The 12,832-nt window shown below is 44.1% G+C and overlaps 2 protein-coding genes across 4 annotated transcripts in view; one reads left to right on the top strand and one right to left on the bottom strand.

Moving 5' to 3' along the window:
- shtn1 (shootin 1) overlaps window positions 1-11,926 on the top strand; it is a 58,100-nt gene extending 46,174 nt beyond the window's left edge. Inside the window, exons 7-16 of one of the 3 annotated variants that reach the window (XM_034142147.1) lie at window positions 1,039-1,120; window positions 1,336-1,430; window positions 1,688-1,834; window positions 4,054-4,207; window positions 4,369-4,477; window positions 5,254-5,336; window positions 6,621-6,724; window positions 7,586-7,636; window positions 7,953-8,073; window positions 11,760-11,926. In XM_034142147.1, coding sequence (XP_033998038.1) covers window positions 1,039-1,120; window positions 1,336-1,430; window positions 1,688-1,834; window positions 4,054-4,207; window positions 4,369-4,477; window positions 5,254-5,336; window positions 6,621-6,724; window positions 7,586-7,636; window positions 7,953-8,063 — 936 coding nt within the window. In that variant the 3' untranslated portion in view covers window positions 8,064-8,073; window positions 11,760-11,926. Of the gene's footprint in view, window positions 1-1,038; window positions 1,121-1,335; window positions 1,431-1,687; window positions 1,835-4,053; window positions 4,208-4,368; window positions 4,478-5,253; window positions 5,337-6,620; window positions 6,725-7,585; window positions 7,637-7,952; window positions 8,074-8,877; window positions 9,007-11,759 lie in introns of those variants that run through there. The other 2 variants (XM_034142146.1, XM_034142148.1) reach the window with 2 other exon arrangements.
- An 816-nt stretch (window positions 11,927-12,742) lies between these two features.
- The window catches only part of eno4 (enolase 4), a 28,147-nt gene continuing 28,057 nt past the window's right edge, over window positions 12,743-12,832 (bottom strand). The window contains exon 14 of the mRNA XM_034142150.1: window positions 12,743-12,832. This exon is cut by the window's right edge and continues 685 nt beyond it. The gene's annotated coding sequence lies outside the window, so the exon portion shown is untranslated.

Here is a 12,832-nt window from a genome sequence, read left to right on the forward strand (position 1 = left end):
ATGTATGTCAATGGCAAGACGCTTTCTCTTGTTGTAACAAGAGAAAGCGTCTCCTCTTCCTTTGCTGTGGTTTTCAGTCCATCACATGTCCAAACTCAGTGCACACTGTCCATCTCTTTACTAAGCCAGCAGCAGCATTCAGATGAATTGAAATGATGTGTGGTATCTTCAACATGTCATCACCACGGCATGACTTCAGCCTTGTATCCCTGTCTCTCGTTAGTATCAACAGCTGATTGACAGAAGGACACTACAGTGTATCAGTGCAGCTGCAGATTTTCCTGGCAAAGGGACATCTCTCTGAAGGGCAGTAAGGTTTTTGCATTACCCATCAAAATAAGGACCTTTTTGTGCTACAGTATGTTCCTCCCTTTAGCTTGCAGAATGTCAGTTTTGTCACATGAAAAGGCAGTAATATAGAAATGAAGGCAGTAATATAGAAATGATGAGTTGTTAGGTCTACTTGAGTTAATTATGTCTAAGCCTTTCAGCTATACCAGCCATTAAAAGGCCATAACATATGCTGAAGGGCAATGCCAAATACCAGGAGGGACAGGGGCCCCTCGGACCCCTCGGAGCTTCACACTGACCGGCTCCTACTATGTGTCGGCTTCTGTGTGTCTTCTTGTGTTGCTACCTACTCACTGAGGGCTCACAGCTCTGCTTAGTTTCAGTTTATTTGGGTTCAAAAATAGATGCAGACACAAACTAAACCAAAATACTTGTTCTCTTCCTCCCTCCTCCACCTCTCTCCTCCTTCTTCCTTTCCTTCCGTCTTGACAAATAAGGAAACCTAACCATGATTTCTTTTTCAGGACTTTGTCTGAACTTCAGTGCCAGGCTTTCATTGTGTTAGTACCACACCAGTGTTCTTATCCCATTCACTACAAGTCAGGCATACTTAGCTGCTAGCCATTTTCCTCCCCTGCTTATTTGTCTTGTTCTTGTTTATTTAAACAATATCATTCTCACTATGAAACAGAACTCACAACATCTCTCTGTTTTGTTTCTCTACTCTGTCCCTTTTTATATATGCAGTTGCTGAAAGAGAAACATGATAACACCATTTTCATTGCTGAGGCAGTGCGGCAAAAGAAGCTCCTGGGGAAATATAACAGAGGTTGGTGGGGGGGGGCATTGCACATTCAGTATATCATTCGGAAACATTTGAAGAAACATTATCACTAATAATCTAACATAAACACATGGATCCTAATGAGCATCGTCTCACTTGGTTAAACCAGGGTATAACGATAACATCATAGACTGATATGGACTTCATGTAGCTTTACTGATATAAGGCATAACCGACCCAATGAGGAACTCTTTGTGCAGTGTCTCAGTTTGCTGTGGAGGAATACGAGGCCCTACAGGACACTCTGGACCTGGAAAGGGACCTGAGGACAGAGGCAGAGGGCTTTGCCAGAGCGGTAACACATCATGTTTCAGTTCGTCTGTCTGTCCCTGCCTCATGAGTTAACGTTAGTTAAGTTAATGTCTAATGGGATACAATCAAAATGATGAAGTTTTGGACCAACTTAGATTGAAATTGCAGTTTTACTGGTTAAGGTCAAATTCAATTTGACAGTACTGTCTATATTCCTCTCTTATTCTTCCTATGAAGAGTTCATATGCTGTTTTGTCCCCAACAATGTGTCCTGTCTATCCTCTTGTGGTCCCCCTTCAGATGTTGGTGGAGCAGAGGAAGCTGAAGAGACAGAGTCAGATCCTGATGCAGAGCTCCTCCCCCAGTGAGGCTCTGCAGGAGGCCCTCAGCCAGGTCGGCACACTGAGCAAGGAGCTGGAGACACAGAGGCTGGAGCTGCAGCAGCAGGTCTGAGAGAGAACCCTGCATACACTGTGGAACACACACCCTGTGGAACACACACACTGTGGAACACACACCCTGTGGAACACACACCCTGTGGAACACACACACTGTGGAACACACACCCTGTGGAACACACACCCTGTGGAACACACACCATGTGGAACACACACCTGTGGAACACACACACTGTGGAACACACACACTGTGGAACACACACCCTGTGGAACACACACCCTGTGGAACACACACACTGTGGAACACACACCCTGTGGAACACACACACTGTGGAACACACACCCTGTGGAACACACACCATGTGGAACACACACCCTGTGGAACACACACACTGTGGAACACACACACTGTGGAACACACACCCTGTGGAACACACACACTGTGGAACACACACCCTGTGGAACACACACCCTGTGGAACACACACCCTGTGGAACACACACCCTGTGGAACACACACACTGTGGAACACACACCCTGTGGAACACACACACTGTGGAACACACACCCTGTGGAACACACACCCTGTGGAACACACACACTGTGGAACACACACCCTGTGGAACACACACACACACACCCTGCACACACTGTGGAACACACACACACACACACCCTGCACACACTGTGGAACACACACACTGTGGAACACACACCCTGTGGAACACACACACTGTGGAACACACACCCTGTGGAACACACACCCTGTGGAACACACACCCTGTGGAACACACACCCTGTGGAACACACACACTGTGGAACACACACCCTGTGGAACACACACACTGTGGAACACACACCCTGTGGAACACACACCCTGTGGAACACACACACTGTGGAACACACACCCTGTGGAACACACACACACACACCCTGCACACACTGTGGAACACACACACACACACACACCCTGCACACACTGTGGAACACACACACACACACCCTGCACACACTGTGGAACACACACACACACACACACACACCCTGCACACACTGTGGAACACACACACACCCTGCACACACTGTGGAACACACACACACACACACACACACACACACACACACACCCTGCACACACTGTGGAACACACACACACACGCACACACACACACACCCTGCACACACTGTGGAACACACACACACACACACACACCCTGCACACACTGTGAAACACACACACACACACACACACACACACACACACACACACACACACACACACACACACCCTGCACACACTGTGGAACACACACACACATACAGCTTGACTTCTTTGGTTCTGGGTTGGGCATGATGACCTGGTGAGGAAATGGTGAAGAAAACATTGTCTCTTTGTGCATTTTGACTTATAATTTGTGAGACAAATGTGGACGTGTCATAGTGAGGCTTAACTTCCACATTACAGCAGGTATTTGCAACACTTTGCACCTCACAGTAAACCAAACTTGATGAGGTTAAAAACAACTGAAAGAGTTAAATAGAAGAGAATGATGTGTGTGCTTAAATGTTCTGTATAGGCATCAGAAGAAGAGTTATTTAGCTGCTTGAATACAATGGGTAGAAAGGCCTGGTGAATGATCACAGGCCGCAGCAGTAAATACTAGAGGATGTGAACTGCCAGATTAACAATGAAAGCAGCGGCATCCCTCCTCTGGCACTGATGGAAGACAATTAGAGCTGAGTGGGATCACTGCTCTCTGCGGTGCAGGGTGGAGGTGAGCCATACCCTTCATTTGAGGAACAATTCAAACCCTGGTTAAGGAACTGGGGTTGGGAGGCAGATGAGTGAAAGTCACCTGGCAGCTTCCCAATGCTCCTCATCACAAACCACAGAGCTGCTCTTTTACTAGAATAGGAACATTTAGCCCTATTAAGAATAAACACAAGTTACATTTCCTTTCAAATCAAGTGCGCCAGGGCCGCAAATGGTTAGGCTCCTCAGAAAGTTGAGGGTTTGGTGCCTTGCTTAGGGGCACCTCAGCAGTGCCGAGGAGCAACCCTGGCATCATTACCAGTCCATATGTACAGCTTCTTGCTGAATAGAGTAATGTTGATGATCCTTTAAAGACAAGATGCTTTTGAACATGGGTGGTTTTCAGAGAGTGATTATATTGTTATGTAGGGGGGGTTATATATATACATGTACGTGTATTAGTGTATGTTTGTTGTGTTAACACTGAGCTAGTTGAGGACACGTGTGTGTTGTCAGGTGCAGCAGGCGGAGGACAGGCTGCGGAGCTGTGAGGCTCAGAGGGAGCTGACGGCACTGAGGCGGACACTGGAGCTTGTGGAGGAGGAGAAGAGGGAGTACAGTGAGAAATGCTCCAAGGCTGAAGTAGAGGTCAAGGATCTGCGCTCTACAGGTGAATGCCTATTTGGAAGTGTAAGGACAGGATGCACTGTGGGGCGGTACACTGTACATTCAGAGGACAAGGCAGAATAGAGAGTGAAGAGAAGCAGGAAGAGCAGCAGTTGTTCTTCACAGTTTCCTTTTCTCTTCTCGGGGCTGCCGCTGTGTGTCCAGTCGAGGAGCTCCAGAAGAAGCTGCAGGCTGCTACCAACCCCCACCCAGCTCCACCCCCACCCCCACCACCTCCTCCTCCTGCCCCAGCTCCAACCTCTAACCCACTCAGGTTTGATCACCATCAGCTCTGAGCATCATCAGTCAGGGACATCCTGTTTACATTGATGCATTGTTTGATGCAGCTTTCGTACTATGAAAGCATGTATAGAGTAGTGTGATAGCAGCCAGGTAACAGTAGTAAGAGTGGACGTTTATATTGGAGTCATTAACAGATGTGTTACAGTAGTTGAATGTTCTAACTTAGAGATAGATCCAGTAATAATAACAATTATAAACGGTGTATGCCCGGTGCTGCCCGTCCAAAGAAAGTGGAGAATCTTTGGGATGTGCTGGAGAAGACTTTGCGCAGCGGTGCGACTCTCCCATCATCAATAAAAGATCTTGGCAGAAAATGAATGCAACTCTGGACAGAAATACATTTTGTGACATTGCAGAAGCTTATCGAAATGATGCCACGGCGACGGCCTGCCGCACTCAAAGCTGAAGGCGGTCCAACGAAATATTAGTGGGCAACTTCTCTTTTGGACGGGCAGTATATATATATAGATATATATATATATCTATATATATATTACACAAAAGTGATATTGCACAACAGAGGTGTTATAGTCTTTGTTGTTATATGTGTAATGTAGATCTGTAAAATCTGAATATTTAATGGTGACCTGTGTTGTGTGTGAAAACTAGAGCTATATAATATTGTTATGATTAAAACCTGGAAGCCCTACAAGAACATTGGTTCATCAAAATCAATACCTCTTAGCAATTTTGGGATCCTGGAAAGCGTGTTGCTAAATACCAACCCTAACCGTGTCTTTCCTGCAGTTCTCTGCTGTTGTTGATCCGAAAGAGGAGAGACATCAGTACTGACATCCCACTGGTGGGCCAGGACTCTGCTAAGACACCAGGTACACCAGGACAGGGACTTTGCTTCTTTGTGTAAGCATGGTGTGTAAGGGCATGTTTGTATTTATAATATTATATGTATAAGATGCATTGGAATACATCTAACCAGTTAAGTCAACTAGACATGTTCTTTACGGCATCATGGTTCAAACTGTGTTTTGATCTTTCCTTTCTCTGTGTGATGTGTGTTCATTTTGTATGTTATTCTCCTGGGGGCTGATTTCTCTCATGCGTGTCAGGACAGCTGGTCTTCTATCCTGTTTCAATCAGATTTCCTCCTTTTCAACCTGTCCTTTGCAAATCAAAGTGAATGTTGTGCATAAAGACACAAGTTGAAGCAGTGGTGCATGGTAAATCAAACATAAGACTTGATCATTTGCCTATAAGGTCAACGTGACACATTTTTCAATTTGTGCAAACAAAAGGGAAGCCTTGACTTCCGTACGTACGTAGGAGCGGGTAGGACATGCATGTGAACTGAACAGCTTCACAGTCTTCATTTTGTGACAGGAATATATGAGGCCTCAGTTGGGCGCTCCACACAGGGGTTTGTTGGAATTACACACAGGGCTGAATAGATGCCACCCAAGGATCTTCTACTCTGACACCTGAATAATAGGCTCTTTGGAGGAAAATATTTTACTATCAGTTTAACACAAAATTATTTTTGTGTGACATTTTAAAGACATCTTACTGACAATACTTCCATTGTGTATTCCATTGAATGTTCTGCACTGGAAAATTCAATATGAACATTCTTTGCCAATGCATTATGGCAGAAAAATATGTTTTGTCCCCATCTTTTGTGAACTGGAGAAAGCCTCTTATCCTCTCAGAACTTTTGGATGAGAAATTGCTGAATAGTGCTTTTACGCAGGGGTTTGAATTGAATTCCTGAATAGTTTAGATAACCTCATGAACTACAAATGCTCTAAACTCCACAGGTGTACTTTGAGCTCTACAGAATGTTTGTGCACGGCAGTGATTATTATATGTTCTATAAGTACAGCCAAATCAACCCCTAAAGTGGAAAAGCTGTGGGTTTGGCCAAAGAAACTTCATTGATCCTGGTCCCAGAGGTTTGATTCTTTTTTACATTCAAATAAGCTATTTTAAAAGGGCAGTGCTAATAACAGCTGTACATTACAGAGACCACTCACAATCATTTCAACTCAATTTGGTTCGTGGCACTGAGGCAGACTGCTGTTGAGTTTTTGAGAAGCCGTTAATAAGAAGAACTAAGGACACGTGTTTCTCTCCTGCTTGTGTTTCTCTTTTATTCCAAGAAGTGGATGTCAGGCAGCAGGCCGTGGAGGAAATGATGCTCAGGATCAAGAGAGGCGTTCAACTTCGACCTGTCAGCCAATCACCCAACAGAAGCAGGAAACAGGTACTCTCAATAATCCACTTAAATGGTGTATTAGCCAACACTGCCTGCCACCTGCTGTGTTTGTGACATTAAGAGCCAGTTCAGGAAAGCTTTTAACCTTCAGTCTGAGGCCAGGAAACTGTCAGTGAGGGCAAACAACACCGCAGCGCTGTGTTCTCTCATTTCTCATGAACACACCCCTGCACAGGTGATGCCTGCTCTGAATAGTCCACGTATCCTCCACTATTTCTATTCAATTAAAAAAAATGTCTTTGAACGTATGTAAAGTAGTCCTAAACTATGATCAGGTCTGCCGAGTCCCCCCCCCCCCCCCCCGTCCTTTGACAGGAACACAGCAGAAAGGTCCAGCACACACTGCAGAGACTTCTCTCGGTGAATACTGAGCATTAAGTCAGAATGAAGACATTACAACCTCAACATGGGGAGTCGTTAAAGAAAGTGCATGTGTGTGCTGTGTTTTCCTCCTTGTTCAAATCTGCAGACTAAAGCTAACTTAAATCCATCAGTGTGTGGGATTATTTAAGAGCTGCTTGTTTTGATAACACATGACATAATGGCCAAGACATATTTTAGTCGGCATGTTCCTCCGCCACAACAACTCCGCCAAATTAGATAGCATTAGGACCTGCTCCACCAGGTAATTATAAATAATGAGGATGGGAAAATTGACGTGACTCAAGATGATTGTGTTGTGCTTCTTGTAGAAAGCATACATCGTCGTGCTTGCCTACAGTGTCTCGGCTCTGTGGTAAGAGGTGCCGTTTAGCCTCTAAGTGCTGAATGAGGAAAAATAAGTATAATGTGTCAGACTGCTGTTTATTTACCAAACCAATCTTTTCCCTCCTATTTTCCTTTTATCAGAGGGAGAGGCTGCCCTCTAATTCTGCCATCCAGGAACTTAAAGGAATCATGGTAATGGCCCTTTAAAACAATCCAATGTCCTCACAGAGCACATGGAACTGCTGGACCTGTGACTGTGTTCACACCTGCATTTAAAGTTGTATTTAATGTTAAAAAATATATTTCAACTAAGAGAAAGTGCTACTGCAACATTCATTGAGCTGCAGTCTATATTTACATACACTACCAAAAGAAAATAAGTAGAACTGCAGTCAGTCAGATATCTGTAAACACTACCAGATCTTTGGACATGATTGTAAGCGGTCATGGTACCTGTGCAGCTCTAGTTGCTGAACTGTCTCTCTGTGTTTTTGTTGAAACTGTCAAGGAGAATTTCGGTAGAGCCTCCCCCCAAGCCAAGGTGGTGCCTCCGTCAGCCGGAGGTGATGAGCAGCTGCAGAGGATCCTGCTGAGGCGGAGGGGCGCGCTGGAGCCCTGAACACACCACGGTGAGTCCTCTCCTCACTGTCCGACAGCATTCTGATCCTGGGGGGGGGTTTCCTCATTAGCCCAAAGAAAGACATCCTCTACAGAACATGAACCACTGTTGTGCTTCACAACATGTTCAACTTCTGTCAGAATTCTCTCAAAGGTTTTGGCCTTTGTTGAAAAGGTACTGTTCATGTTATTTTGTGGATTTGTTTGCCAGCGGTTGAAGCAGAGCGCTCTGCTCCTGCTTTCTAAAGATCACACCACACTTCGTCAGAAAGCAACTGACAAATAGGATCAATATGTTTGAATCAAATCAAATACAGAAGAGGAATGAAATAATATAACAGTATGTTTCAGGGTAAAAAAGTAAACAAGGAATCAGTATGTCTGTTTGAGCATAACTGAAACAATACACTGTTACATATTACATCTGCAATGCGTGTAGGTGTTGCTCCTGTGCGCTGGGTTATAGATGCTGGACCACCTTTTATTAGGGTTAACTGTTGGAAGAGAACTTGATGTTTATCATTTCAAAATAAATCTCTAATAGACTAAATTCCTCAGGACAAAAGCAGTTTCACTTCCTCTGCCGTACACAGGGTTTTTAGAAATGTTGTTACTTTTTCTATTGTAGGAAATGTTCAATTAAAAATAAGTGAATCAATGAGGTTTGCTAGAATAAAGGTAACATTACAAGGTCATTCACTATATCTGCACAGAGACTGGCCGTAGGGCCTTCCATATCTGATAAAGAAAAGTCATGACACACATCCAGCCGTTCATAAAGCCTTCTCTTTCCTTCTCTGTAACGTGTTCTGCAGTGTTCTCCTGTTGGAGCCATGTGTTACTTCTTCAGAGCTCCAGCTGTCTTCCTGCTGCAGTGTGGAGAAGAAGTGTTTCAGTGTGTGTGTGTGTGTGTGTGTGTGTGTGTGTGTGTGTGTGTGTGTGTGACAGCCAGGCTGAGCTCGATATCGACATGAGCTTCCACATATCATCATATGACCCAAAATCAATGTCTCTAATTGAATTGTATTGTGTATGCATAAAGCATATTAAATATTCATTTCAGACGTTATAAGCAGGCGTCAGTAACAGTGGGAGGCCCCGAGTGCATCTCAGAAGGAGCAGTCACAAGGTTGTGAATCAACACAGAGGTCACAGCCTCTGAAGTGTGTCTCAGGCCTAGGCTCCACGGGAACGAAAACGGGTTGAATCCGCATATTTCTCATGCGTATAGCCCTCTAAGCTGCACGGCGCCGTAACGGAAACGTAGAAACAGACCCTGCAAACGACAACGGGTCCAAAGGTGGATAGATCTGGGAACGGAGCGCTCTGGGGGTTCCAACGGGGCCGTGGGGTCGCCTATACGGTCATCCGTTTCTGATAATGACGACGCAATAGCCCCGCCTCTGCTGCTCACCCCCGCAAAAGTACACTGCACACTGAATTCAGATTATTTATCTTTATCTCGATATGGACATAAACGCGAGTGAAGTCTAATCTGACAGGACGGAGACACGCAGCTCCTCCCGCTGTGATGCAGCGGGAGCAAAACACACACTTCAAGTCAGATCACCACCCTTAGCTATTTTAATTACCTCTCAAACTACCTAAACTAGTTATAAATATGTTTATTTTTACTGTCGAGTCATCATTACTGGATCAGCTGCTGCATGAGACAGACACTGACGCTGTCAGAAGAGAGGAAAAAGAGACAGGCTCCGTGTATTTTATTATCATATCATTATATCGTCGTTATTCATTTGTTTTAAAGCTCAATAAATAACAAAGAAGACCTTTGACCGGCACTTTTATAATTTTGTCCGGAAGATTTAAACTTTAACACACGCTGACCGGCGAAAAACTCTGCCCGGATCCCTCGGCCCCCACCGCGGAGAATAAACAGAAGTGCAGCCATGACAACCATTCTTCTTCGCTGCTTTTGTGGAGGAAGTTACAGCGCCACGTACAGGCTCGGCATATGTACTGCAGCTTTTCCAGCGGTTGGATGTAAATGGAGCCGTCTCGTGTAGCTTGACACAATCCGGTGTATATTGCGTGTGGGCGGAAGGTTTTTGGCGTTTGCGTTTGCGTTACTCCTATGCGTTTTGCCGTATGCGTTCCCGTGGAGCCGGGGCCTTAAACCCCTCATGATGGACTCGAAATGAGACCATCATTAACTAAATGAACAGACAGCTTGATACCAGAAACTCAGCAGGAAAATGTTTATTAAGGTTAGAAGTGAGAAAAACGGTCATTTTTTCATAGACTTCTATACAATGTGTGTTCTTTAAACCAATGGAGTCGCCCCTGGATATGAGAGAGAATTGAGGTTTAAGGCTTCACTTTTCAGACCCGGAGGTTGCCCCCTCTTCACAGATGACAGGAAATATGCGTTCTTGGTTAAATACTGAAAATGTCAACAGTGAATTACTTTCATTAACATTTCTACATTTATATAAATCTACAATATCTCCCTTACCTAACCCACAAAGCCTTTTTGCCTCAGCAGTACTCAGTCAGTGTGAAAGTCCTGAACGTTGTAGATCCCCCCCGACCCCTCCTTGTTCATTTCCTTCACTCACAAATTTGTTTGTGACTTTTCAGAACAAAGTCCAGGCGGCAGCTTCCCCTCAAAATGCATTTGGCCAAAACAAATGGTAATATATAAGAAGATGTATTTCTGGGAGGCAGGACTGGAATCAGCTATTTCTAACTGCTCTGTAATATGCATGTCCAATAAACTTAAGTTTGTCATTTATTGTATTTGAATGCTTTTCTGTAACAAACACATTTCCTATCTGGTTTACTGTACTGATGCATTCTCCCTGTGTGAGGTATTAACCCTACAATCTGATATTTACTAGTTTTAGACAATAGATTATGTTGTAGTCATGTGGGGACAATCATAATAAAGTGATCATTAAATAACACGTATTTTAATGAGTCCTGAAATGCAAAAAGCTTCCCTCTCTGTTTAGTAACAGTTGTCCCTCTGTCAGTCCGGTGTGGAGCCGTGCCCTTTGACGATCACAATGACTGTGCTGCTGAGTAAACACAATGGTGGGCTGCTGCCGTGGGGTTTTGTTTTTCCTCGACACCTGCCCAAATTTCCCAGACACTTCCTTGAGAGCGGGATTGAAACATGAGAGCTGTGAGCTGCAGGCGATGTCCGTCACCTTTTGTGTGCTGCTGTTAATTAAAGCTCAGGCTTGGTTTAGCACTGAGGTGCAATTTCCAGCTCCAATCCCCCTAACAGGGGGCTGAGGAAATGTCATTGTGGCTCTTCTCTAACTAGATTCCCCAGCAGCAAGCTTCAAACACTCCCATGTCCATTCATCCCTGTGTGCAGGAAGGACACTAGCATTTTATTTTACTGCACATTTAGTGGAGCTGGAAACAGGAAGGATTGTATAAACTCGTCAGTCGTGCAGAGTATTTTTGGCTGTTTTTCTCACCACACAAGCAGCTTGTGAAGAATCTTGGGTAACTTGTTGGAGGACGGCGTGTGCGAGTGGTCGCCTGCTTGAGTAGGAGTAGGATGAAAAGAAGAGAAGGCCTTTGCATTGATTTACATCCTGCCTCCTCATATCCTCCATATCTAATGAGCCTCTTCTCGTGGAGGCCGTCCATGCACAACTCAATAGTTTGCCAACATGCAATACAGTCTTTGATTCTGTTGTCTCCATCTTCCTTCCCTCAGCAGAGACAAAGTCAATGACCGGCTCGATTCCTTCCTCCACCATCTGCTCCGCGCTGGCTCCCTGATGGTGATTGACGGACGTACACACTCGCCGCTCGAGGCAAAACATGCAATTATACAAACCATGCCGTGTCCTTTTCTTCTCCCACAGCCCGTTCTCAGTCTGCGTCTCTTCCCTCGTCATCGGCCGATACAATATAATGTTTTGTTGTTTTTGTATTCTTGTCCCTTCAGGGACCTGCAATTAGGGAGGTCTTTTTAGTGTCTGGGAAACACTTAATTTGACCTATTTTGTTAGTCATTTCATTTATTTTCCCAAACATTGTAATTGCCTGCTGTGTGTCCGGCCTCAGTCTGCGTCCTCTCACTGATTACAGGTTGTCAGTTACACAAACACCGAGTCTGCACCGGCAGCAAACCAAGAAACCAAAGAATCATCAAAAAGAATTATCATTTTGTGACCATTTGCTATATATTTAATTTTTATAAATGAAGAAATTGTATAACCAGAAATAAGGTATGATTAGAGTTCCCTGTAAACGCATGAAGACACACAAAATACAAATAAAATGTATAGTGATTCATAAATAAAGTTAAATTAAGCAGGCCTATTTAGTAACAGCTACATTCTGTGTGTTTAATAGAAAATAAATCAGAGAGAACTCACTGGACATGGCCGTTGATGTGTTTGTGTGTTAAAGTACAGAGCTGTCATGGCCAATTCAACACAAAAATATTCATCAAAACTATTTTGTCTCTTGAAACAATTTGTCAGTTGAGTTTTCAGTAGTCATGAAGCTCAGTCATCAAACTGTGAAATGAGATAAAGGTTATTTTTGTATTAATTCCTTTGTTTTACAATGATCTTTTGTCAATATAGAAGACACGTGAATGTGTATGATTGGTGAGCCTGCCTTTTACATTTGGGGCGATTCAAATATTTTCATTCAGTGGAGAGTTTCATGTTTTTATTATGGATTAAAACATGTGTTGAGCATCGAGATGCTTACAGAAAAGGAGAGCAGGTAAACTCATTTCTACGTAACATGACTATTTCTGGTGAACATGATTGA

This window comes from Trematomus bernacchii, unplaced genomic scaffold (assembly GCF_902827165.1).
Source record: "Trematomus bernacchii unplaced genomic scaffold, fTreBer1.1, whole genome shotgun sequence".
NCBI classification, from domain to species: Eukaryota; Metazoa; Chordata; class Actinopteri; order Perciformes; family Nototheniidae; genus Trematomus; species Trematomus bernacchii.